Below are 22340 nucleotides of genomic sequence, written 5' to 3'. Positions count from 1 at the left end.
CCTTCCACCCTTTGTCCTGTCGTAAAACAACAACAAAGCGGAGAGGAGTGGCCAACGATCTGAGCCAAAATGGCTTCGATCGGGAGTCAGTTTCTTACTTTACAGTGATTCACCCCAACTGCAGCGAGGTAGCGAACGAGCTAGCCAGCAACTGTCAGAGGGAAGGAAACGCGCCGGTGACAGTTGGACATGGCTGAAACAGAACAAAACCTTGGAGATCAGGTATTCCAACATTAAAATGTGAATCTGGATCGCATTATTCAATGTTGTTGTTATTTTTGAACGTGTGTGTAAACTTCCATAAACTCCTGTGGCAGGACATTGAGGAGAAAATTGAGCAGACGAGAGAGAGATTTAAGAATGAATTCCTCAAAGGTAAGCGAGTGATGGTGTTTCACTTTTGGTTATACATGCCTACAAACCAGCTATTACATGTTAACTATAATAACTACTGTGTAAACATGACACAACGCCATGATGATATCATCACGAAGGGTCCAGATAAGCTCTAGAGAACCAGCCACACACACTTTTACTTTATTTCGTCCACATTTATACTAGCTGGGATGTAATTCTGAACACAAATACAGTCTTAGATCTTAAAATCGTTTAACCACAACAGGATCATAATACACTATTAAAACTCAAAGGTCCGCTGTGCTTTAGACTAACTGTTTCCCTATATTGAACTGAAGAACATAATTAGTTGCGGAAGAGCATTTTATTGTCTTGCCTTTCACTAAATGTATTAATTTGTTATACACTAGGTACATAATTTTCCGATCTCCTTACAGTACAATGTCACTACATCAATGTATGCTACATATTTGATGTTTGTTCATTCTTAGCCAGATCATTATAATGTGTGGTTTAAAAAAGATGTCCATTTAATTGTCAGATTCATCAGACAAATATGACCAAAGAGATGTGGACAGACTACAGAAGGACAACTCCCTGGTGGAGGGCTACCTGATGTGGCGACTTTACGTGGTGGACGACGCCTTGAAAATGATTGATGAGAGTTTCCACTGGAGGAAAGAGTACGGCGTGAACGGTGAGGGGAACGGGTCGGGGTCGGGTGGGTTTCAACTCTTCCTGTCAATGGAGCTGTTGACGTCAGTTGTCAGATACAGTGCCTTTCCTGCTTCTTCTCGGACACCCATACACAAGAGTTCCATTGTGTGCTAAACGTCATGAATAGTCCACCTCTAACAACAAACCTCACTGTCTAAATACCCTGAGGGGTTTCTTTGCTCTGGGGTAGTCTTTAATCCGGCAAATAAAATTTCTCAGTCAGTTGTTTTAGGGGAATGTGATTATAACTCTGTGTCAGAGGTCAGATATCTTGTCCTTAAATGAGCGTTATTTTCTCTTGAAATCCAATCATAGTTCTTTGTGATTGTAATGAAGACAACTTGCCAGACTTGTTTTAGTTATTACCCTTGCCACAGTTTGAGGGTCAGGTGACGTGTTGAGCTTCCCAAATACGAGCCACATTTGTGAAATCATCATCTAACAGGCTTGTTTTTCTCCCTCAGATCTCTCGGAGAGTTCCATTCCCAGGTGGATGTTTGAGACCGGGGCGGTGTTCCTCCATGGATACGACAGAGAGGGCAACAAGCTTTGTATGTAGGACACTTGAGCCGTTTCCTTTCACCCTTTTGTTGGGATAACATAAAGATATTCTATTACATGCAAATCACTGAGAATGTCTGCTTACATCTCCCCAGTGTGGTTTAGGGTAAAGCTGCATGTGAAGGATGCAAAAACAATCATTGACAAGAAAAAGTACGTGGCTTTCTGGCTGGAGCGAAATGTCAAGAAAGAACCTGGGATGCCCATGACAGTTGTTTTTGACATGTCAGAGTCTGGCCTGGCCAATATAGTAAGTTTTCTTTGTCATCGAGATTTTATTCAGAATGTTAGGGGGGGGGGGGGGGGGTGGAGCCATTAAGATGCTGTGAAGTCCTCATCAGCTCCACTCGCAGGGACTGACGCTCTTCAGTGGTTTTACTCTTTGGAGATTAAAATAACCTTTAAATCCCATTGGTCAATTCAAGGGGCTTTCTAATCCTAGAACGCGCCGTGTCACAGACGTGAGCACCCTCACACAGCTCTCCAGCGTACAAACGAGTTTCGGGCCTAAACCAGTGAGATGCATAGAAAGAGAAAGAGAGGGGGGGAAAAACAGCTATAGAGCGTGCATACAAAATGAAGAGTTTAGAAAATCTGGTCGGGAAGCCAAGCCTCAGCGGGAGCCAGAGTACCGCTGTTCGGTATGATCTTGTTAAGGCCGAGGAGCGCGCGAGCGTCCACTGCATGGCAATGAGGACGCCTGCCAATTATTTGAGCCCCTTCAGGTCGCCTCTATTGATAAATCCCTTGTCGTGATGATTGCAGTCAGCGTGAAACGCTGCGCTGAATATCCATCACGGACTCCTTGGGGCTCACAGCCAAGTCTATTATTCCGCCAATTATTTTTGTAATTAATCGATAAAATGCACGTCCTCTTTATGGTGTCAGAAGATGAAGACAAATATGAAGCAGTCTTTCTGCAAAAATGTCCACCAAAATGGGGGGTGTATGTTATCCCAACTACAGAGTGCCTATAATTTATGTTTCTAAATAAAGCATAGACCTACAGTAATTATATTTTATACCCATTCTGAAAACATGAGAAAAAGTCTGACATTTAACAAATGAATGGTAAATTCCCCACACAAACCTAAAATAAACGAAAAATAATAATCGCATTATTATTATTATTAGAACAACAAAGTAATTTTTAATGCAACAATACTGAGAATGTTTTTCTTGGCACACAAATGACTTTTCTCTGATTATACACGAGCTGTGCACACATGACTTAATAGCGCAACATTGCCAACAATGCAAAAGGAATGTTTATCATGCCAAATAGAAATGTACTGATGCTTAAAGTATCACTTTGTTGCAGGACATGGACTTTGTGAAGTATGTTGTCAGTTGCTTCAAAATTTATTATCCCAAGTTGCTCTGTAAGTAAAACAATGAGCCAAAACATTTTTGCGCTCGTGCATTTATTTTGTATTGAGCTAAAAACAACTACTTGTGTGATTTCAGCTATGATGATTATTGTGGAGATGCCTTGGATCATGAACGGTAAGAGTGAGCCCCAGCGTGTCAGTGACATTCAAATCTCGTTCCGGTCCCTAAACCCGCCTTTCTTGCTCTCTCCCATATGTAGCCGCGTGGAAGATTGTGAAAACGTGGTTGGGTCCAGAGGCCATCAGCAAGCTTAAATTTGCATCCCGATCTGAACTCCAGTCGTACATTGACCCAGAGTACCTACCGCCGCACATGGGAGGAAATGTACGTGGAGCGACAAAATATATATAGTTTCTTCCTGTGATCATTTTTATCTATTGTATCTAAATTAGTTTGCGTAGATACATATTCATTAAATACTTGATCGACTGTGTGCCTTCAAAACACCCTCCCATGTTGACATATGCTCTCTGGGCCCATTTCAGGACCTGTTCAAGTACAGCTACCCTCCTCTCCCCGACGACGACTTCCAGACGCCCATCAGCGACAACGGACCCATCGTTAGCGAGGACGAGATTGAGAGCAAAGAGATCGAGAGCAAGGAGCTCGAGAGCAAAGAGAGTGAGCCAGAGAGCAAAGATGGCCTCGAGTCCAGCTTCAACTCTGAGGTTGTGGCCAAGCCCAAAAAGGTATCGCTCCCCCTTTCATCTACCATCTTTCCACAAATGGCAGCTGTTTAGGGTTAAGGTTACTCAATAAGAACTGATTTACAAAATGGCTGCCATGGTAGGCGATGTTGTTTTGGTTAGCAACCAAGTTCAAATGGGCTCAGCTGTTGAATGACAACTGTTGAATTAATGCTGTTCATGGGCTGTATCTCGTCTACTATAACAGACGTGGTCACTAGTTGATGAAATACAGTATATTAGTTAATCTTAATGATTCATTACAAAAATGCTAGACCGTTGTTGTTCTCTAATACGTTCAAAACGTAAGTCCTGGATTACAGTGTGTACAGACTCTCTGTGGAGCTTGTTTCAATATTCAAATTTGGAAGCTCCCACTCATGAAGGTGACTTTCAGCATCTTCAATTGCAATGATGTCAAAGTGTCTGTCGCCATCTCACATCCGTCCTTGTATGGGCTAAGTCAAGTGTGATGTAATACTGGAAGACCGCCCACATAACTGGACGTCCTTTAAAGACACTTGCTAGAGGGAATACGGCCCACATCCACATCTTCTGTCCAACTCTTTCTCACTCTACCGTTGTTGCAGCTCACTCACAATCTATTTGGTTACCCCGTGTGCAAAATAAGCCTGCATGAAATCAATGCCCGGCAGAAGGTTTGTCACGATCAGACGGCCTTTTGATGTTCTAGTTGGGGTTATTTCATGCGCCTCCGTGTTGAGGGCCCCATCAAGTATGGCTTGACCTACATTTGTACTATTCCTGTTGGCCGCCAACACCACTTGCACTCAACTGAAAACGTAACCGCTGAAAACAGCAAAACCCACAAGCTTTGAATTCCACGTGAATAAGAGAATTCATTGTATAGTAATACCACATTGACCATGCAGAACAGCTGACAAAGTCAACACCACGATTTTGAGAGCTTGAGTCAAAGTTAGGACAAACACTTTGAGGCGTTGACATAGGATTAAGACCAAGACTTTGAGGTGGCAAGACCAAAGTGTTCAGGTCATGAGACAAAGCCGAGAAACATCTTAAAGCATTAAGATGGATTCAAGAACCAACACCTTGATGGGCCAAGTCAAAACCAAAGCTTTGAGGGGTTGAGAATTAAAACTAAGACTTCAACAAATATAGTCAAGAATATTACTTTGAGATATTTAGACTGAGTTAAGATCAACCCTTTGAGAGACAAAGGCAAGACTAAGACTTTGGTTGAGACAGAGTCAAGACTAAAACCAAAGCAGGTTGGGAACAGGTCAACAAAACCAAGACCAGTTTAAAGCTTGTTGAAAATACATCCAAAGTCCAACTCCACGATGAGCCTGAACTCTGAAAGTCAATTTGCCACTGGTGCTTATTTCCCCTTGCTATTCAAATCATTCATTGTAACCAAGAGGAAGTTTTACAACACTGTTGGTGGAAAGTCGAAGTATTGAGGAAAAAAAGCGTCTGCAGTGGTTGTCCTATGCTTTCACATACCGACCAGCCTACCTAATGGAGCAAGCTCTCGCCCACCATCTGTCCCCCCTTCCAGACAAGATCGCGTGGGATCCAGACGTCACGATACTCGATGACTCGGAAGCTAATTGCCTCTTTCTCTTTTTTGAAACAAGGGCTGGAGGTGGTGATGCAGCGTAGGAATACTGCACCCACTTACGGCGTTCACACTGCACAAGATTTCCGCAGGCTGCTCATGTGAGCGGGCTCACTTTTGAGTCCGTCCCGGATGCGAGATTTCTATTTGACCCTCTACATTTCAACCTTTCAAGGAACCGACAACATGAATACCTTTATGTTTTTATGAAGGCTACAGAATTGTTAGCCTGTTTTTTATTTTTCTTGCACAATCGCCAAAATGCACTCCTGTCGCTCACCAACCAGCACTCCTACCCAACGACAGCCACAATATTTTTACACTCAAATGCCCCGTAAAAGCACTAAATGAGTTACTGTTTTTAAAACAGTAGACCAAGTCAACCCAAGTGCCTTGGAGAGAAAGCCTACAAACAACACGATGACGAGCACCAATCAGATTTTCTCTCCTCCTCAATATGTACGACCACCGCACAAGTCGCATTAACTGCACTTCATTCATCTGATAACATTTCAAGCAATTAAAATATGCCAATCATTGTATTCATTGCCATTGTTAATCTTAATTATGATTAGCTTTTTTTTATGATCCGAACAAACATTTCTATCGGTTTTACAAATACTGTAATAGCAGTGCCTTTAATCATCTTAATACTGATGTATTTTGATTTTTAGACTGTAAAATTGATTTACTATCGTAGGCATGTGTTAACATTGAATCTACTTTTTAATTCTTGGACTGTATCAAGTTTGCTCTTAAAAATGATAACGACGAATAAATTGAGTTTTATTCTTAGCAGCTGCTTATCTCAATGTCTTCATTCTTGCGAAAGTGGTCATCTCAAGCTTGCATGTTGCTCGAATCACACACACACACACACACACACACACTTCCCCTATGAGTCACTCACTTTCCCATCACATGCAAAGTCCGCTCACCTTTGCTTACGCATCCCAACCACGTGAGCGCAATAACCGCGCCCCTCCCCTCTCCAGGACCAACAAACCCCACCTCCCATCTGCTTTCTCTTTCCGTCATTTTATGCAAACATCGTCAAAATCATCATCGTCATGATCTTGCGGTGGGATGATTTAGGCCAAAGTGTGCGTATGTGCTCCACTTTGGCCTTTTCCAAGTCACAAGTCTGTGGGTTATCTTAGTTCTGCATTCTCGAATGGACATGCTGCTTGTTGAACTTTGCTTGCTTTAAATGAGTACAAGTTTGGGACCTTCAAGGGGGGTTTCCAAGAAAATTATATTATGCAATTATTCCCCTTCAGTCACGGCATGCTGAGTCCAGAGTTCACCAATGCCACAAGGTTGTTGCTTTTCCGTGTGTCCTTTTTAATTAAGAGTCCATTTTCTCTGCAGGTGAATTTCCTGGAAGACACCAGCGAGAAGGTTGACAACCGCATCAAAGGAGCCAGGAAACCCGTGACCACATTTAAAGGCACCCTGTTGGACATCAGGTACTCACGGCCCTCAGTTAACACATTTTTCCACCACAATCTCATCAAATAGTCTTCCACAAATATACACATCTTGAGGGAAAAAATGGTAGTATGGACCATTCTAAAGTTCAACGCTGACCTAAAAAGAATTCAAGCTTGGAAGAAAAATCTGGAGTGACGGAAGATTTATGTGGAAAGCTATTAAGTGGATTTATTGGTTCAAGGCAACCGAAAAAAAAAAATCATCCATCTGTTGCTGTTCTACTCAACCCAATGAAGCAGGATATTGTCGCAATTGTGAACTGTCACTTTCATACGGCATCTTGCAGTCAGAAAATTTGACGTCCTAACTTGTCCCCCTCTTCAATTTAGTAAACACACACCTGGCTACTATTGGAGAAGAAATACATGCTTCCTGTAATCTCGCAATTGTCAATGAAGCTTGATTTTTCTTCCCCAAACAAAAGTCTAGGAAATGGCTCAATAAGATACGTGCAGCAGCTTGATCAAAATCTTTTCCTTGTAAAATAATTAATTGTCTTGGTCGTGAGTGTCTACGCTTCCTGCCACTCTAAGCAAGACACTGCAATAACACACTCGAGAGAAGCTACTTGCAACAAAAAAAAACAAGTTGCTTATATTGATTAAAATATTTTTTTAGGGATGGGCGAGTATCAATACCAGGCATCGGTACAAACGAGCAAGTATTAGTCAGAGCTTGCCGTCAAGATCTGTTTCCGTGTACGTAGCCGCTTTGAAGTGAGGATATTGACAGCTCAAGGCTACGAATTTGGCCAATAAATACATTGCAGCCAGCCTTAAATGCTTCAATGTTTGCGAGCTGTGTTACTTACTTTTTAATGCTTCCCCCGGAGAGAAGAGGGCGGGGATTCTTTGATCGCCTCTTTCGCCCAAGCGTCACTCAACTTTGAGATTCACTTTGAGTGCTGTGGGCAAATAACACACATGGACATGAAAAAGATGAAAACGCACAGCAGTTCCTCCATTAGCTAACTTGATAAGAGGAAGAGAATCTATTTGCCCCCACCGCTGCAAGGTGCCCTAAGTGTTTTATAGCGTTGTTTGTGGGTTGATAAGATAACGACGGAGTGGGCGTCTCGTTACAGATTTTCCCAAATGAGCTCTTTCCTGTTTCTTCTATCGGGTAATTGTGTAATTCCTGTAAGGGCGTCTAGAAGAGCTGAAGATGACCTGCAGAGTGAGCCACTGTTTGAATGAGCTGGTGGAATGTGACCATGGGGCAGAATGTTACAAATGACATCACTGCTTACCCAAACCACAAAAATGAACGTAGAACCTGTAAGGTCGGACACTTTTCATTGCGCAATCGAGTTTGTTTAGATTTGCAACTTAAACTTAACAGGTAACATTCTCAACTGTCACTCTTCTGGCAAAATTACGAATGAGGTCACCTTTCACCTTCTCTCAACTCAATGAGGCTTCACCTATGTTTGGAAAAAGGTCATTAAAAGTCAAAGAAAAAAACAAGTGAGTGTGCACATGTATGTTGTTGTGACGATACAATTAAATGAACGTATGATGGCGGTAATACAACAATACTGGCATAATATAAAAGTGCTAAATGGGCTCTACTTTGTTGTATGTCAGCATGACCTAGATTAAACTCTCTAGAATGAGTCCCAAAACAGACAGACAACAGGGTTTTTTTCTTTTCCTCTTGCAGCCCTGCAGAAGAGCTCAGTTTTGGTTTCGGAGACACAGAGAAGAAAAGCCTCATTATCCTGAGCAATGTGACCAAAAACCCTTTGGCCTTCAAGGTGAGCGCATGCTTCTAGCAGATCATTCAAGCTAAAACGAATTGCAGTGAACCCCCGATTATCACAGAGGATGAGTTCCACCCGCCAAAAGTGAAAACCGTAAATATAGCGAGAACACTGTGCTTAAATGTGGTGGTGCGGTATTGAAAGTTGAATACAGCGGAACTTTACTTATGTATTTATTGTAGACGGGACGGTGCAACCAAAATCCTTAATTCAGTAGTTATAATCTGTTAATCTTTACTGCAATTTTGTTAGGCATATGTTTATACTGCCTCCTAGTGGGAAAGGTGCATATACCAGAAAGGGAAAGTTCCGTTGAATTATACAACAAAATGTTTTTGAAGCCGTTATCAAAGTATGTTTTTATACACCATAATACTATAAAGTGCTATTTTTCCTCCTAATGGGGCGCTAACAATTCAGTGATATAATATGAGAATGCTGGCTGTTCCTCGACAGGTTCGGACCACAGCACCAGAGAAGTACAGGGTGAAGCCGAGCAGCAGCATCTGTGAACCCGGCGCCTCAATCGATATTGTGGTGTCCCTATATGGAGGTACCGTTCCAAGTTTACTGGATCTTACTAAATGCTTCCAAACAATCTCATGGGTTGGCCCTCCAAAGTGCCTGACATTTCTGTTTCGTGAACATGACTTGTGCTTAAGTGAGGACAAGTCCCATGATGCCAGACATCATCAAGAAAAGCTTGTCTTGTTTTGACTGACAGGCCCAAAGCGGCATGAAAAGACATCCGCTGCATCCTCACGCTTTAAAAGGTTTGCTTTCATTATTTTTTTTTTTGTCCAGGGTCTCAGGCGTCCCCCCAGGATCGCTTCCTGGTGATGGCCGCTGAGATGGACAACGTAGGATCTCAAGAACTTGGGCAGTTCTGGAAGGAAGTACAAAAGACTAAAATCATGGAGCACAGGTACTGTTTGTAGTCCTACTATTGGTTTGGAGATTTCCTTGATGGTCTCGTTTGAGGTTTTTTTTTTTTTTCTCTCTCAAGGTTACGCTGCCATGTTCTGGAAAGTGTCAAACCCGCAGCAAACCCTCAGTGGGGGGCGGGCGATGTAGGAAGCAGCAAGGATATAAACATGACGGTAATTACAACTATATACTAGTACAACATAAAGAGAGCCAAGGCATACTTTTAATATGTTGCTAAAGTCTGCTTCCTGGCTACGGTCACGGTGCAATGTCTGTTTGTATTTTCATAGCATGTTGCACAGATAGGCTCCCTGGCACCGGATGACACCTTAGTAAGTATGGACTGATTGAAGTTTTTTTTTTTTTTTATGCTTTCCTGCAAAGAAGCTGAAAGTTTCAGGTCCCCATTTTCCCTCATTGGACTTTAGCTTAGCGTGCGGAAGAACAAGACAGTGTGGCTGACTCCCTCCAAACGTCTTTTTGGAGATCTCACAAATTGATTTTGCTCATCAATATCCGGCCAGAGTGGAAGCTCTGATAAGCTCACTTATAATTAACCTACATGCAAAACAATTTGGCAATGACAATTCTGTCACAATGCAACGCTAAGCTAAATGCTCGCCAACTTTTTGCTCTACTAACAGGCATTACTTGTTTTTATACAGTTAAGGGTCTTTGGGTCAGAGCGTGACGCCATCCAAACTCGGTTCAGGATTTCCCAATAATAATCTCTCAATTTTTTTTGCAGTTATTTTTCCCAATAGGAAATTATGTGAATGGAAATCATCTTTTCCAGGGTCATGTAACCTTTTACTCTATCTATCTCTGTTTAGCGCTGCTTCCGTTGAAAACTTCTTCTGTATTGTGTGTAAAAGCCAAGTGCCCTAAATCTGTTTTTCTTCTCCCACTAGCTGATGCGATTGATGACCTCCAACTCCCAGCTGCAGCAGAGCATCAACACGTGTTTGTGGGTCCAGAAGATTCTAGTCTACTTGGTCCTGATTCTGTTAGTGCTCAATCTGTACTGTGTCTTCGTGTTGACATCATCCCAGCAACTATCTTGACCACTGTACGTCTACAAAGAACAACCCCCCCCCCCTCCTAAAAATACCGTCCTTCGCCAAATTGACGGGCTCATTTTGTGATGCCCCTCAACAAAGAACAAAGACTTTTTTAAACAATTTTGCAGGATATTTTGTGAAGCCAGAAAAGGATATTTATTGCAAAAAATATGGTGGGGAAAAAAAAAGGATTTTTGTGACCATATGTACAATACATTTTATATGAGACTCTATGGCAGATAAGGAAAATAAACACAAGTCTTTGCAGCCTTGGCAAAAGAAGTCACATACTTAAAATAAAACGATGAAAGTAGGAGTACCGATTGAACTCCTTAAGTAAAAATGAAATAGTATGTGGGGAAAAAACATACAGCATACACAATAGTTAACCTCTTAACTGTTGGTACTACTGTTTGGCTTGCAGGAAAAGGAAAGTTGAACAGTTTGAGAATTGGATTTAAATTTTATTAGAGAATACCTGAAGCCAAGATGGTGCCCAAATAATACATTTATACCCAATGTAATAAAAGTTAACTTCCAAAATTGCAGAAACATCATGAGATGTCAAACTTATACGTATTTAAAGCGTGAAATTAATTTTAAGACCAGGCCATGCCAATTCCTGTCGAGGCAGAAATGAAGCTCTGTACAACCAACCACACATTTCACACATGCCAGAACCCACCAGACTGTGCAGATACTGAAACAATCTACTTGACTGCAATATTGCAATATTTGTATTTTGTTACTACTCATCACTGTATTTTGTTTCAGTTTTCACCTTAAAACTCCATCTTAGCATGTGTCTAATTGAAAATTTGGTAGAGCCAGAGCCGCGGGAGATCTCTGTCTCCATTGCTTTTAATTAGCCAGCGTCGACCCGCTAAAAATACACAAGTAATTAGCGGCAAGCGCATGGACGAGGGTGCGCGGGCCCCTTGTAGCTTATTGACAATCTGCCTTATCTGCAACAAGATCCCACACCAAGCAATCAAGACGCCACGTGACGAGCAACCCACCCCGGTTTGGTTATCAACGTGATGTCCAAACACGCTCCACTGATGAGTAGAATGATTTCCGGCTGTAATGAGCACGCTAATGCTGTTGATTACTACAAGTTTGTTGGTGGGGGCCTGTGAGACTGCCTGGTCTAACCTACTTTTGAGTTTGAGCACTTCAAATTGTTGGCAACGTTTATCAGATGGAAAACCTGAATCTGTTGTTGCTTTGGACACTCTTGAGGGGGCATAAAATATGGATATAAAGCAACTACAATTTATTTTTTTATTTTTTTAAATGAGATTGATTTGGACCACGACAACCCACAAAAAAAACAACTTGGTGCATGTAATAATGCAAACAACCATGTGACTTTTATCCACACATTCATGGCACCGTGATTGATTCGCCCGTCATTAATTCTATGCTGCGTCTCTCCGCTGGCAGCATTAGGAGCCACAAGCCCCTTGATGACATTGATTTTACATCAAATCAAAGCTGCCTCAATGTTAGCGTGACCTACGGCCATTCAGAATGTACTCATTCAGCCAGATTGGGAGTAGGGATCAATACAAAATGAATGAGTAGTGCATTTAAGTAGAAGGATGTTCTGGATGGAGTTGATGAAATGAATAGTGAGAGGAACCCTTCAAAATGTCTTACATTTCTGCATGAATGAATGTGGTTTGATTGTCATAATCACAAGAAAAAAACGAGTCTTCCTAAATTGATACCACACAAACATAGTTTCATCATTAATTTGTTGAAAATAACATGTAAACAAAGTACACAGTCGAATGGATAGATAATGCGCAGTTTGTATTCAATTCAGCTTTTTTATTTTTTCTGCTGGACATTTCTGGAACTTTATCCTAATGAAATTATGATACAATATTTTCTCTTTATATTACAGTTCAACGGGAAGGCCAGGGCAAATACTATACAAGGCCAGAACCTCTCTAATCATGATATCACCATGCTGCTATGACTTCATTCTCATGGCAATCATCCTATGTGAAATAAATGTTGCAGTCATTTTTTTTTTTATTTGGGGGATACGAGACGGTTCAGATAAAAAAAATAATTAAACCGACATTGAAGTCTAAAAAAATGATATCAAAGTTTATCATGAAATTCAGTTTTTGATAAAAGTACAGCACTTCTTAAATGCTCCTGTCTAAAACATATAAATTCAGCTTGAAAGCCTCACACAAAGCCTGGTTGGGAAGAGGGAAAAAATCTATTTGGAGCATCAACAAGATGAGATGAAAGTGAGAAAAAGTCTGCCAGCTCATGAATACAACATGCTGGAGATTTGGGGGAGGACGTTGACCTTCACGTGACTTTGTAGTTCAATTAAACATCCTTTCAAAGTCATGTTTGTACTCAAGGATTATGCGAGCGCTCCCTCTGTTGGAAAAGCAGAGAAATGCAGCCGCATCCCTTTGCCGGGGAAGATTAAATGGAAAGCCCTTTCCAGAGGAAAACGGGTGTGAGGGGTTACAAGTAAGTACTAATGAGCTGGAATGTCTTGCTAATGAGGATAAAAAGAATACTAATACATGGAACTTGTATTCAGGATATAAAATAAATGCTTAAGTTTTCCATAACAGATAGTTTTTGAGTACTGTGGGCAGGTGGAGGTGATTGATGAAATGCAGCCTGTGTTTGCCTAAAGTGGTCCTGATGTGGAGGCGGCACAGCTGCATCAACTTCGGGACTTCTGGAGGCGGGCGACCCCCCCACGAGTAAGTATAAGTTTGACTTAACTCTTATTCACACAGGAGTTTCAAAAGTAATACCTGCACTTTGTCTGAGCAACTTCTCCACAGCGCTGTTGGAGGCCGCCAAGTCCACAGGACGTTTGCCCTCCGGGTTTTGTAGGGAGGTGTCCGCCCCGTGCTCCAGCAGAACTGACACCATCTCTGGATTGGATGCGCGGGCGGCAATGTGCAGGGGGGACTCGCCGGACCTGCCCACGTTTACATTTGCACCTTCAAGAAGAGAGAGAGGGCTTAGTGAGATGTACTCTGTCTGAGAGGTATTCATTTCCAAAGTTTGTTTTGTGACCATAATAGGTGCCATGCTGTTTTACCTTTTCATAATAAGAAAAAATATGAAATGGATTAAAAACCATATACAATAAAATGCAACCCTCCAGATGGAAAAATAGAATTCATTTTCAAAAATATGGTTATATAAAAACAAAAAGTAGGAAAAAGGTGACTAAACCCACTGGCTTAGGCGTTCCCCACAGCGCCATCACGAGTCCCCTTTTTTTACTAGGTTAGTGTTAATACACACACATAAATACAGATTTACATAAAGTCATAGCCAAGACATTTTAATTTTATTCAGTGCTAGTCACAGGGTACTAATGCATTGTCAGCCGTAGTTAAGCAAATTAGCCAATCAGGATGTTTACCAAGTTCAAGCAATTTCTTCACAGCAGTCAGCTGCTGACTGGAGCAGGCAACATGGAGCGGGGTGCCAGACTGATGAACGTTCTGATCTAAGTCAGCGCCGTGCTGGGCGAGAGATTCAATGCATTCTGGGTAACCTGTGTGAAAATCATCGTTATAAGACACAGACGTCAAATTTGTGGCGCTCCATACTTGTGTGGGAACATCTCACCTTTAGATGCGGCCACGTGCATTGGAGAGTTGGATACGCTGCTCCCCAGAGGCCTCGCTCTGTGCCGAAGGAGCAGCGACACACAGGTCACATGACCCCGGCCGCACGCTTCCGACAGCGCTGTTCGTCCATCCAACGTCGAACTGTTTACCTTTTAATACAAAATGCAACCACTCAGATTAAGACTAATAGCTGAACTGTACCTGTTTGTGGATGCTGAATATGCTGAATCAGCACCACACACATTGTAAATTTGATGTTATACTAACATTAGCACCATGTTGAAGCAGCAGCTTCACACAGCCTGCATGGCCCTGTAAAGATGCTCCATGGAGGGGGGAGACCTGGTCCAACGTGCTCAAGTTCACACATGCGCCCTATTCAGTGACACGACACACCAGTTACAAAAAATAATTATTATTGTGAAATTACAAATATAGTCATGAAATTATTGGCATTTTACAAATGATTGGAGATATTTTCAAAAAGGTTTGTAAATTATTTTGTCATAATAATTTCTTGCTTTTTTCAATGTGAACACTTCTCATAAATCTCAGATTTTTTGGGATTCTATTTCTTGCCATATAGCAACTTTTTTTCTCATAATTAAAATAAGATTACACTTTTTTTAAATATTATATCTTTATTCTTTTAGAATGAAGAAAATTCTTCTTTGTAAAATTAAGGAAATTTGTATTTTCATAATAATACATAAAAGGCTGCCACTCACAACAGTGCCACAAAGCATCACAGAGACAATACGCTGGCACAAAGGAGAAAGATCTAACTGCAGGCCTGCTGGTATAATAGTTGATGAGCCCTGTTGATGTTTAATAAGCTCCGTGAGTCTGAAAATTAATTATTTGAAGTCTGAGTTACCTGAGCAATGAGCCTTTGTAATGTCAGCATGCGACCATTTGATGCAGCATCATGAATTGGACTCCAGTCTGCTTCAACATCTGTGTAGACAATACACACACATTCCCATCGCATGCTTGTAAAAACACAGTCAGCTCCTGTGTCTCACTCACCACTCATCAGAGGATTGGAGAAGAAAAAACTTGCTCCACTTTGACTCTCTTCATGGCCTCCTGACATTCTTCTTCTCGATGAGTCATGCACTAAAACCACTTCTGCACACTCCAGTTTACCCTTCTTTTCAAAACACGCCTAAAACACATCTGCTTCTCATATTTTGTTTTGGGTTCTCGACGTACAAAAGCGCTGTGATGTCATTTCCTGTTCAGAGCAGCTATTTGTACGCCAGGAAGCAGGCGGTTTCGGTGGTGTGGGTGTGTCGCAGCCAATGGAGGTCCCACGAATGAGAGGGAGGCGGCTGGGCAGGTTGGAGTTGCGTCGACATTTGACACCAAAAATGTGTAGTAGGAGACAAATGGGAGGAGTCTGGTGAACCCAACTGTAGTAGTGATCTGTTTTTCCTTTAAAACGCCTGGAAATACAAAAAAAAAAACAATTAAAATGATTTGTTAAATGACTCATTGTTTTGAGGAAGGCATATTAGGACACCATTGACAAGGAGAACAAGAAGAAATATTACATTAGTTTAAATTTTACGAGAATTAAAAAAATAATGGGGGCCCTGGGATGGAGCCTTGAACCAATGTCAATCACTAAAAAAGTTAAATATCATTGCAAGGAATTCTATTCTGCAATATGAATTGATTTAAAAAATATATATAAGGAATTGTAGCAAACCTCTGTATTTTAAAGAAAGAAATATTACAATACATTAGTTTAAATTTTACGAGAATTAAAAAATAATGGGGGCCCTGGGATGGAGCCTTGAACCAATGTCAATCACTAAAAAAGTTCTATATCATTGCAAGGAATTATATTCTGCAATATTAATTGATTTCAAACTAAATATTAAGGAATTTTACTTACACATTTCCGATGCTCACCTGCTCTCGACTTTTTAACTTGCAACAAAACGGGAACACTGTAAGAAACACAAAGAACACATCGATCCATGCCCTTCTTGGTGCTTATTTTGGGCTTGAACGTTACCATTTTGGGTCCATTTGCCAGTCAATGGGGGGAGGGTCGACGTCACGATCGAAAATAAATTCAAGTAATAGCAAGCGCCGTGTCCGTTTGTGTGTCTGCGCCCTCTTGTTGAAAGGCTTATCGGTCCATCCGTGGATTTTGGTTCTCTGCTGCTGCTGTTGTTTGTTGTTTGTTGTTGGTTGTTGTTGGTTGTTGTTGGTTGTTGTTGTTGGTTGTTGTTGTTGGTTGTTGTTGTTTGTTGTTGTTGAATAACGATCGTCCGCAAAAATGACACTGGGTCCCCATTGTGACCTGCAGTGAAAATGAAAGAAAATGTCACGTTTGTTTTCAAAATTTGCATTATTTATTCAACTGTTATTTCTTTTTTTTATGGACATTTATTGAGCGCGCAGCCATGCCACTCGAGACATTTCATGTGGGGAATTTTGTCCCTAAGTTGATACTTTTAGTTGTTAAATGTATCCATCAAAACAATGACGACATGCACATATGCATGCACGCAAAAACGACAACTACGAAAAAGTGTGTGTAAAGTTTGTCGCATATAAACCTGTCTCTCTGGTGAATACCTGTAAATATATATCATTATTATAATCTATATTAAAAGTTACCTCGTTGCACCCCGCATGCACATTGCTGCTTTCATAGTTGAAGCGCAACTGCAGGGGGATTAAATGGAAGCACATGATGTCGCTCCCACTACCATGTGATCACTTCGAGAATTGGGCTAAGCGGACTCCTTTGATTTCCTGCCCCTTTCCCTTCCCGTGTCGGTTCGAAGTTAGCCGAGCCGGGCCGACTCCGTCATGGCGTCACCGCGGCTGGAGACGTTCTGCTGCGCAAATCGGGACGCGGCCACCGAGCTGGTGGTCACCTTCCAGCCGCTCTTGTTCGGAATCGTGACAGCGGCCAGCGCGGTCGTCAGCGTGCTTTTCACCGTGCTGCAGATTCTGCCCAAGAGAAAAGGCTACAGGAGGCTCGGCCAGTATCCGCTGCCCAGACCCGCGTCTTCATCACGGATACTCTTCATCATCAGCGTGTGTGACATTTTGGGATGCACAGGTGACTTTTTCGTGCTTGCATCATACAAACTTTTTTTTCCTAACACTTAGAGTGACGTACTTTGTCTGCTAAAGTGTTGTTTTCTGTCATGGTTATGCACAACATTAGGTACACTTACATCATCTAAGCAGTTCAAAATGGGAAGCCCTTACAATGAATACTGTTTTAAAATTTCTCGTTATAATGTGATACTTAACCATCTTGTACAGTTGTATGAATTATATGCGCAATTGGTGTCCATCCATCAATCTATCCACCCACAAAAATACATCATCCATCCATTCATTTTGTTTCTGATGCAGCTAATTCCTATTGTGTTGTGGCTGAGGTGGATCCTCACCCAACTAATCTTTCCACACTGGTCACCAAAAATAGGGGGGCATTTATTTGATATGTGGCGTTCATTTTTCTGTGCAAATTCCAGCATCACAAATGTTGTGTCTATTGCAACAAATGAATGTATCACTCGTAGTGAAACTAATGGTCATCAATTTGAAGTATGACATTTATTTGTTCAAATTTAAGCTTTGATGGTGTTACTGTAAACTTCAGTTTGACAGTAAAGGGGAAATGAGAAGACTATTTGAGTCTATTTGAGGTGCTGCATTTGATTTGTTCAAATGGATGATATTGCACAGTGTCAGTAAAACCAGATGCCTTTATAGGAAACTTGATGTGCACATGTCACATGAACTCGCTCCTATTTGATTACTGACATTAGTTTGGCTAATGAACCAGTTTGAGGTTACTTCATAATTCATTGCTGGTGAATAACATTGCGTTACCTCTCCAGGCATCATTTTGAGGTCCTCTCTTTGGGTGGGCCTGCCCAACACGGTGGAACAGATCTCCGAGGCCAACAGTACAGAAACTTGGCCGGACGTCTTCTGTATCGGCAGCGCAGTAAGTTGTCTCCACAAAAAAAAAAATCACAGTTGGTTAAAGATGCTCGGTGGCACACTTGTACCTTTGCAGATGTGGATCCAGTTGTTCTACAGCGCTTCGTTCTGGTGGACTTTTTGTTACGCCATCGACGTCTTCCTGGTGGTCAAAACGTCTGCAGGAATCAGGTGGAGCATACAATTGTTTTTAAAAGAAACCGTCAATTATAGGATATGTAGTGAACGTGTTTAGTCGATTCTAAATTGTGCAAATACAATAGTGTGCTTGGTGGTCATTTGTGTGTAAACGCAGAATTACAGGAATGTTTGGAAGCACCCCCCCCGGCTTTTTAAAGTTCTTTTGACTGAATGTAATTCCTTGCTTAGTACGTAGTAGGGAGTCATACTTGAACTAGTTAAGAGATTTATTATCAAACCCGAGCCGAGGACAAAGAGCTGCGGCATGTGTTACGTGGTCCCATGACTTGTTCCCTTTCTCCCTCAGCACCATTATCCTGTACCACATGATCACATGGGGTCTGGCTTTGCTGCTTCTTATCGAGGGTGTAGCCATGCTCTACTATCCTTCCATTTCAAAGTAAGATCCTGACGCTCAGCTTCCACAATGTTTGCGAATCAATTCCACGATGCTAAGCTAACCTCCATGCATTTTATTACCATTAATGAGACATGTCCATGTTCTTTTTTTTTTTTTTAGTGTGCCGTGATATTCAACTTTTTGTGTATTTCCTATTTGTTCAGCTGTGAACAAGGCTTCCAGCACGCCATCCCTCACTACGTCACCACGTATGCGCCCATGCTCTTAGTCCTAGTGGCCAACCCAATCTTCTTCCACCGGACCACATCTGCAGGTCAGCTTTTTGGACTACATCAGAATTATCTGACCCAAATTTACAAATATAAAAAAAGGCATTCTTTTTCTATTCTTCATTCAGTGACATCGTTGCTAAAAGGACGTCAAGGGATCTACACAGAAAATGAGCGGCGGCTAGCCAGCGCCATAAAGATACGCTTCTTTAAAATTATGCTGGTGTTCTTTATTTGGTAGGTTTTTGGTCTTCTTCATTAGAGAGTTTTCAGTATTCTATGTGTGCTAATCATATTGTTGTGATGTTCCAGCTGGAGTCCCAACATTATCAACGAGAGCCTTCTCTTCTACCTGGAGATGCAGGGGAACATCGACGACAGCAGCCTCAGGAATACCAGAAATGCTACCTTGATCACATGGTTCATCATGGTAAATTTCAAAACACACTAATACCATTTGGGTTTTTTTTTTTTTTTTTTTAAATCATATTTGTTATGAATAACGATTTCCACAAATATTGTTGAATTTCTTTTTGCCTTAAATATCGGTGCCTGGTATCAATAGCCTTCACAAGACCCGATACCTAAAAATGAGGTTGGTATGGCCCTGATACTGCAGACCCTCACTGCTGTGTGTCCTTTTTATTCTCAGGGAATCTTGAACCCCATGCAGGCCTTCCTCAACACATTGGCCTTCCACGGCTGGACGGGCTTCGACGTGGACCTGAGCCCGCAGGGGAGGAGAGAGCTGGCCTGGGAGTCAGCCTCCACGTCAGTGGCCAATGCGGGGGGACACAACTCCATGGTGGGCACGGCCCTGCTCTACCAGAGCCACGTGCAGGAGGCCAAGAAAAACATGAACGGCAACGGGCAGCCGCAGTCCGACGCCATCAGCGTCCTCTCAGAAGGTAATTGGCCTCGCGGCGCCGCCAATAGCTCGCCGATGTATGAGGGCTGGTGATGACGGATGAATGGACTGCTTATTGTACTTGGCGAAACATCCTAAAATGTGAGGTTTTATTTATGCAGAACTCTGCACACTGTGATAAAGTTTTTGTATTTACCGGTACTGTTGCTGCCCTCTGCTGGAGATAATGAGAATAAAACTTGGAGTACACGTCACATCCTGTATAATTGTTTGCTTTCCACGGATCGATTCGCTTCTTATTCACCATGTAATGCCTAGGGTGCTCATAATTGGACAAGGGTTCCCTTAAGAAAAAAAAAGACAAACTTAAAGGGAAAAAGTCAAACTGTTTGTTGCGTATTTGTCCATCAGATTTTAGTTGGAAGAAGAAATAACTCCTTTGAGACACCAGTCCTGAAAGTTTTCTGACATCCCTTGTTGGTCACAAAACAAAATACAATGTGTGATGCAAACGATTGCTCTTGCATCACACTTTGGATCTAGCTTTTCATTTCCTGTTTTGCTTAGGACGGAAAAAAAAAAGACAGAGACATGTGATGGTTATCCCAGCAGCTCATGATGAATCAGAATAATATAACACAGATGATTCCATTAAGTTCCGGTCCAGTCCAGTGAAAGCACCCAATATGTCTCAAACTCGTGAGTCATTTGCAAAATAGATTTACAATCTGATGCAGTGGAATCTTCCCGAGATTGTCACGAACCTTTTTGCCCCCTGTGTTGTGTCTCTGTTCCTCACATTGTTTGGCTTGACATTGAAATCGTCACTGGGACAGCCAACGTGATGTCCTGCTCCAGAAAAAGACATGTTGAAGCAATTACCAAAGCCGAATTAAATGACACCATTCTGAACACCAGCACGTGTTGAACTAATTCATTTGATTAATTTGGTCCCATTTCCATGCATTTTTTTTTTTGCCCATGTGAAATAATGGAAGGCAGAAGGTTGGAATTAGCACGTCTGAGTTGAACTGTTGGGGGAATTTGGTTTTTATATTTTACTGCTCAAAAAACATGTGCATACAAACACACACAAAATAGGAGTTGCAGTCAAGTCAATATCTAGTAACTAGTCAATAGAAGTTTGATACCGTATTTTTTCTATTGACAAAATACAAGTACGATACCGGCAGAGGCTGCTCTAAGAAATAAAACAGATGGAAATCCTAATCCTTAATCCTAATACGGCCACTACTACCAGCGGACATATTTCCACTATATTCTGACATTACTGATATGTTGTGCAATATTTTGATTGTAATTTCCTTTCTTTTTTTGTGCATTCATATGCAGTTTTTCATGGAATTGTCATTGACTGGAATGCTGGATTTAGCAGTGTTTACCCCCTTGTTTTTACCAAAAACATTCTACATTTATAGCATGCAACATTTCATGTTTTTAACTTACCTCAGTTTCACTTGTAGTTCGTTTACTGGCATGATCTTTCTCCACTCATGTCTGGAGGTTTTTGAATTATCCACACATGATGATTTCAAATTTTTCTGCATGACACGGGCCACAAATGACAATTTAGCGTACACATTTATTTATAAGATGGGAAATATTTTGGCATTTTGTTTTAGCCAAATGCATTCAATGCAATGCATTCAAAGAAAATGTCATGACCTCACCTTATTTCCCACCCTAGTCTTTTATTTAGCAAAAGGTATTTCCCAGGATGCATTTGCAAAAAAAAAATGCATTTAAAACAAATAAGTAATACGGTGCCCCCTCCCCTGTTTTGTCTCGCTAGGTTCAGAATCTAGCACAGTTGAAATCCACATATCCAGCGAGCTACCAGACTATGCCGATATAGATGCTGATGAGGAATCCTTGGGGACGTCAGGGAAGCACTAGCCAACGTCACATCGCACTTAACTACAGCTGGTAAAAAGAAAGAACAAAAAAACAGTAGATCTCCTTCGTCTCTGTAACACATTTTCTCATTCACTTGTGGCTTCTAGTGACCTAGAGAACGGTAAACGTTTGTGCTTGGCGACTCACAGTTAAGTCTTTTCTGCTCAATAAGTTATTTTATTTTATTTAGCATCATGGCTGTATTCTACCAATTGTGTGTTTTTTTTAGCTTTTATTCTTATAAAGTAGTAAACATGTTTCTTACATTGCTAGTGATTGAGGTGTGTTGTGCAAGGGCATGGTCAAGGTGTAATGAGACTAGGCCGTTTATTGTTGATGGGAAAATGAAGCTTCAAATTTGCTTCATGAAACAGTTGTTTTTTGATTGCTCAAAATGGCACTCTGTTCAACATCGGACTGACTTGCCATTTCCTTAACCCTTTTACTAAATTTTAATTTTTTTATTACAAATAAAAATGTTAATTTTTTCCAAATAAAGGAGGAATCAGTTTCACAAACCATTCAGAGAACTCACCATTTCCATTTGTAAAGTGTGATAAAAA

At 41.4% G+C, this 22340-nt stretch overlaps 3 protein-coding genes across 7 annotated transcripts; 2 read left to right on the top strand and 1 right to left on the bottom strand.

Moving 5' to 3' along the window:
• The first annotated feature begins 46 nt into the window (after positions 1-46).
• On the top strand, positions 47-10827 carry mospd2 (motile sperm domain containing 2). Of its 2 annotated transcripts, XM_061287037.1 has the most exons (16): positions 47-222; positions 318-375; positions 899-1054; positions 1539-1625; positions 1731-1885; positions 2957-3017; positions 3103-3141; positions 3227-3351; positions 3513-3716; positions 6688-6785; positions 8473-8566; positions 9029-9125; positions 9377-9497; positions 9579-9672; positions 9790-9831; positions 10411-10827. In XM_061287037.1, exons 1-16 carry the CDS (start codon positions 190-192, stop codon positions 10561-10563), a joined length of 1617 nt encoding a protein of 538 aa, XP_061143021.1. In that variant the 5' UTR covers positions 47-189; the 3' UTR covers positions 10564-10827. The 2 variants fall into 2 exon arrangements, with proteins under 2 accessions (XP_061143021.1, XP_061143022.1); XM_061287038.1 differs by lacking the exon at positions 9790-9831.
• On the bottom strand, positions 5069-16972 carry LOC133159732 (ankyrin repeat and SOCS box protein 9-like). Of its 4 annotated transcripts, XM_061287048.1 has the most exons (10): positions 16833-16972; positions 16222-16512; positions 16099-16153; positions 15225-15643; positions 15073-15152; positions 14463-14570; positions 14194-14344; positions 13985-14119; positions 13362-13553; positions 12358-13282 (listed from the first exon to the last, which is right to left on the bottom strand). In XM_061287048.1, the coding sequence occupies exons 4-10, from the start codon at positions 15289-15291 to the stop codon at positions 13155-13157; spliced, it is 861 nt and encodes a 286-aa protein (XP_061143032.1). In that variant the 5' UTR covers positions 15292-15643; positions 16099-16153; positions 16222-16512; positions 16833-16972; the 3' UTR covers positions 12358-13154. The 4 variants fall into 4 exon arrangements, with proteins under 4 accessions (XP_061143033.1, XP_061143032.1, XP_061143030.1 ...); XM_061287049.1 differs by lacking the exon at positions 12358-13282 and adding an exon at positions 5069-7714 and having other exon boundaries at positions 16099-16512; XM_061287046.1 differs by having other exon boundaries at positions 16099-16512.
• Positions 16973-17027: 55 nt separating this feature from the next.
• Positions 17028-22298, top strand: gpr143 (G protein-coupled receptor 143). The gene is made up of 9 exons (XM_061287045.1): positions 17028-17283; positions 18077-18186; positions 18259-18353; positions 18670-18762; positions 18927-19036; positions 19121-19229; positions 19305-19422; positions 19645-19900; positions 21674-22298. The coding sequence occupies exons 1-9, from the start codon at positions 17028-17030 to the stop codon at positions 21775-21777; spliced, it is 1251 nt and encodes a 416-aa protein (XP_061143029.1). The 3' UTR covers positions 21778-22298.
• The last annotated feature ends 42 nt before the right edge of the window (positions 22299-22340 follow it).

Source organism: Syngnathus typhle, linkage group LG9 (genome assembly GCF_033458585.1).
Source record: "Syngnathus typhle isolate RoL2023-S1 ecotype Sweden linkage group LG9, RoL_Styp_1.0, whole genome shotgun sequence".
NCBI lineage: Eukaryota > Metazoa > Chordata > Actinopteri > Syngnathiformes > Syngnathidae > Syngnathus > Syngnathus typhle.
Note: the sequence above shows the minus strand (reverse complement) of the source record. Positions and strands in the feature narration are given on the sequence as shown.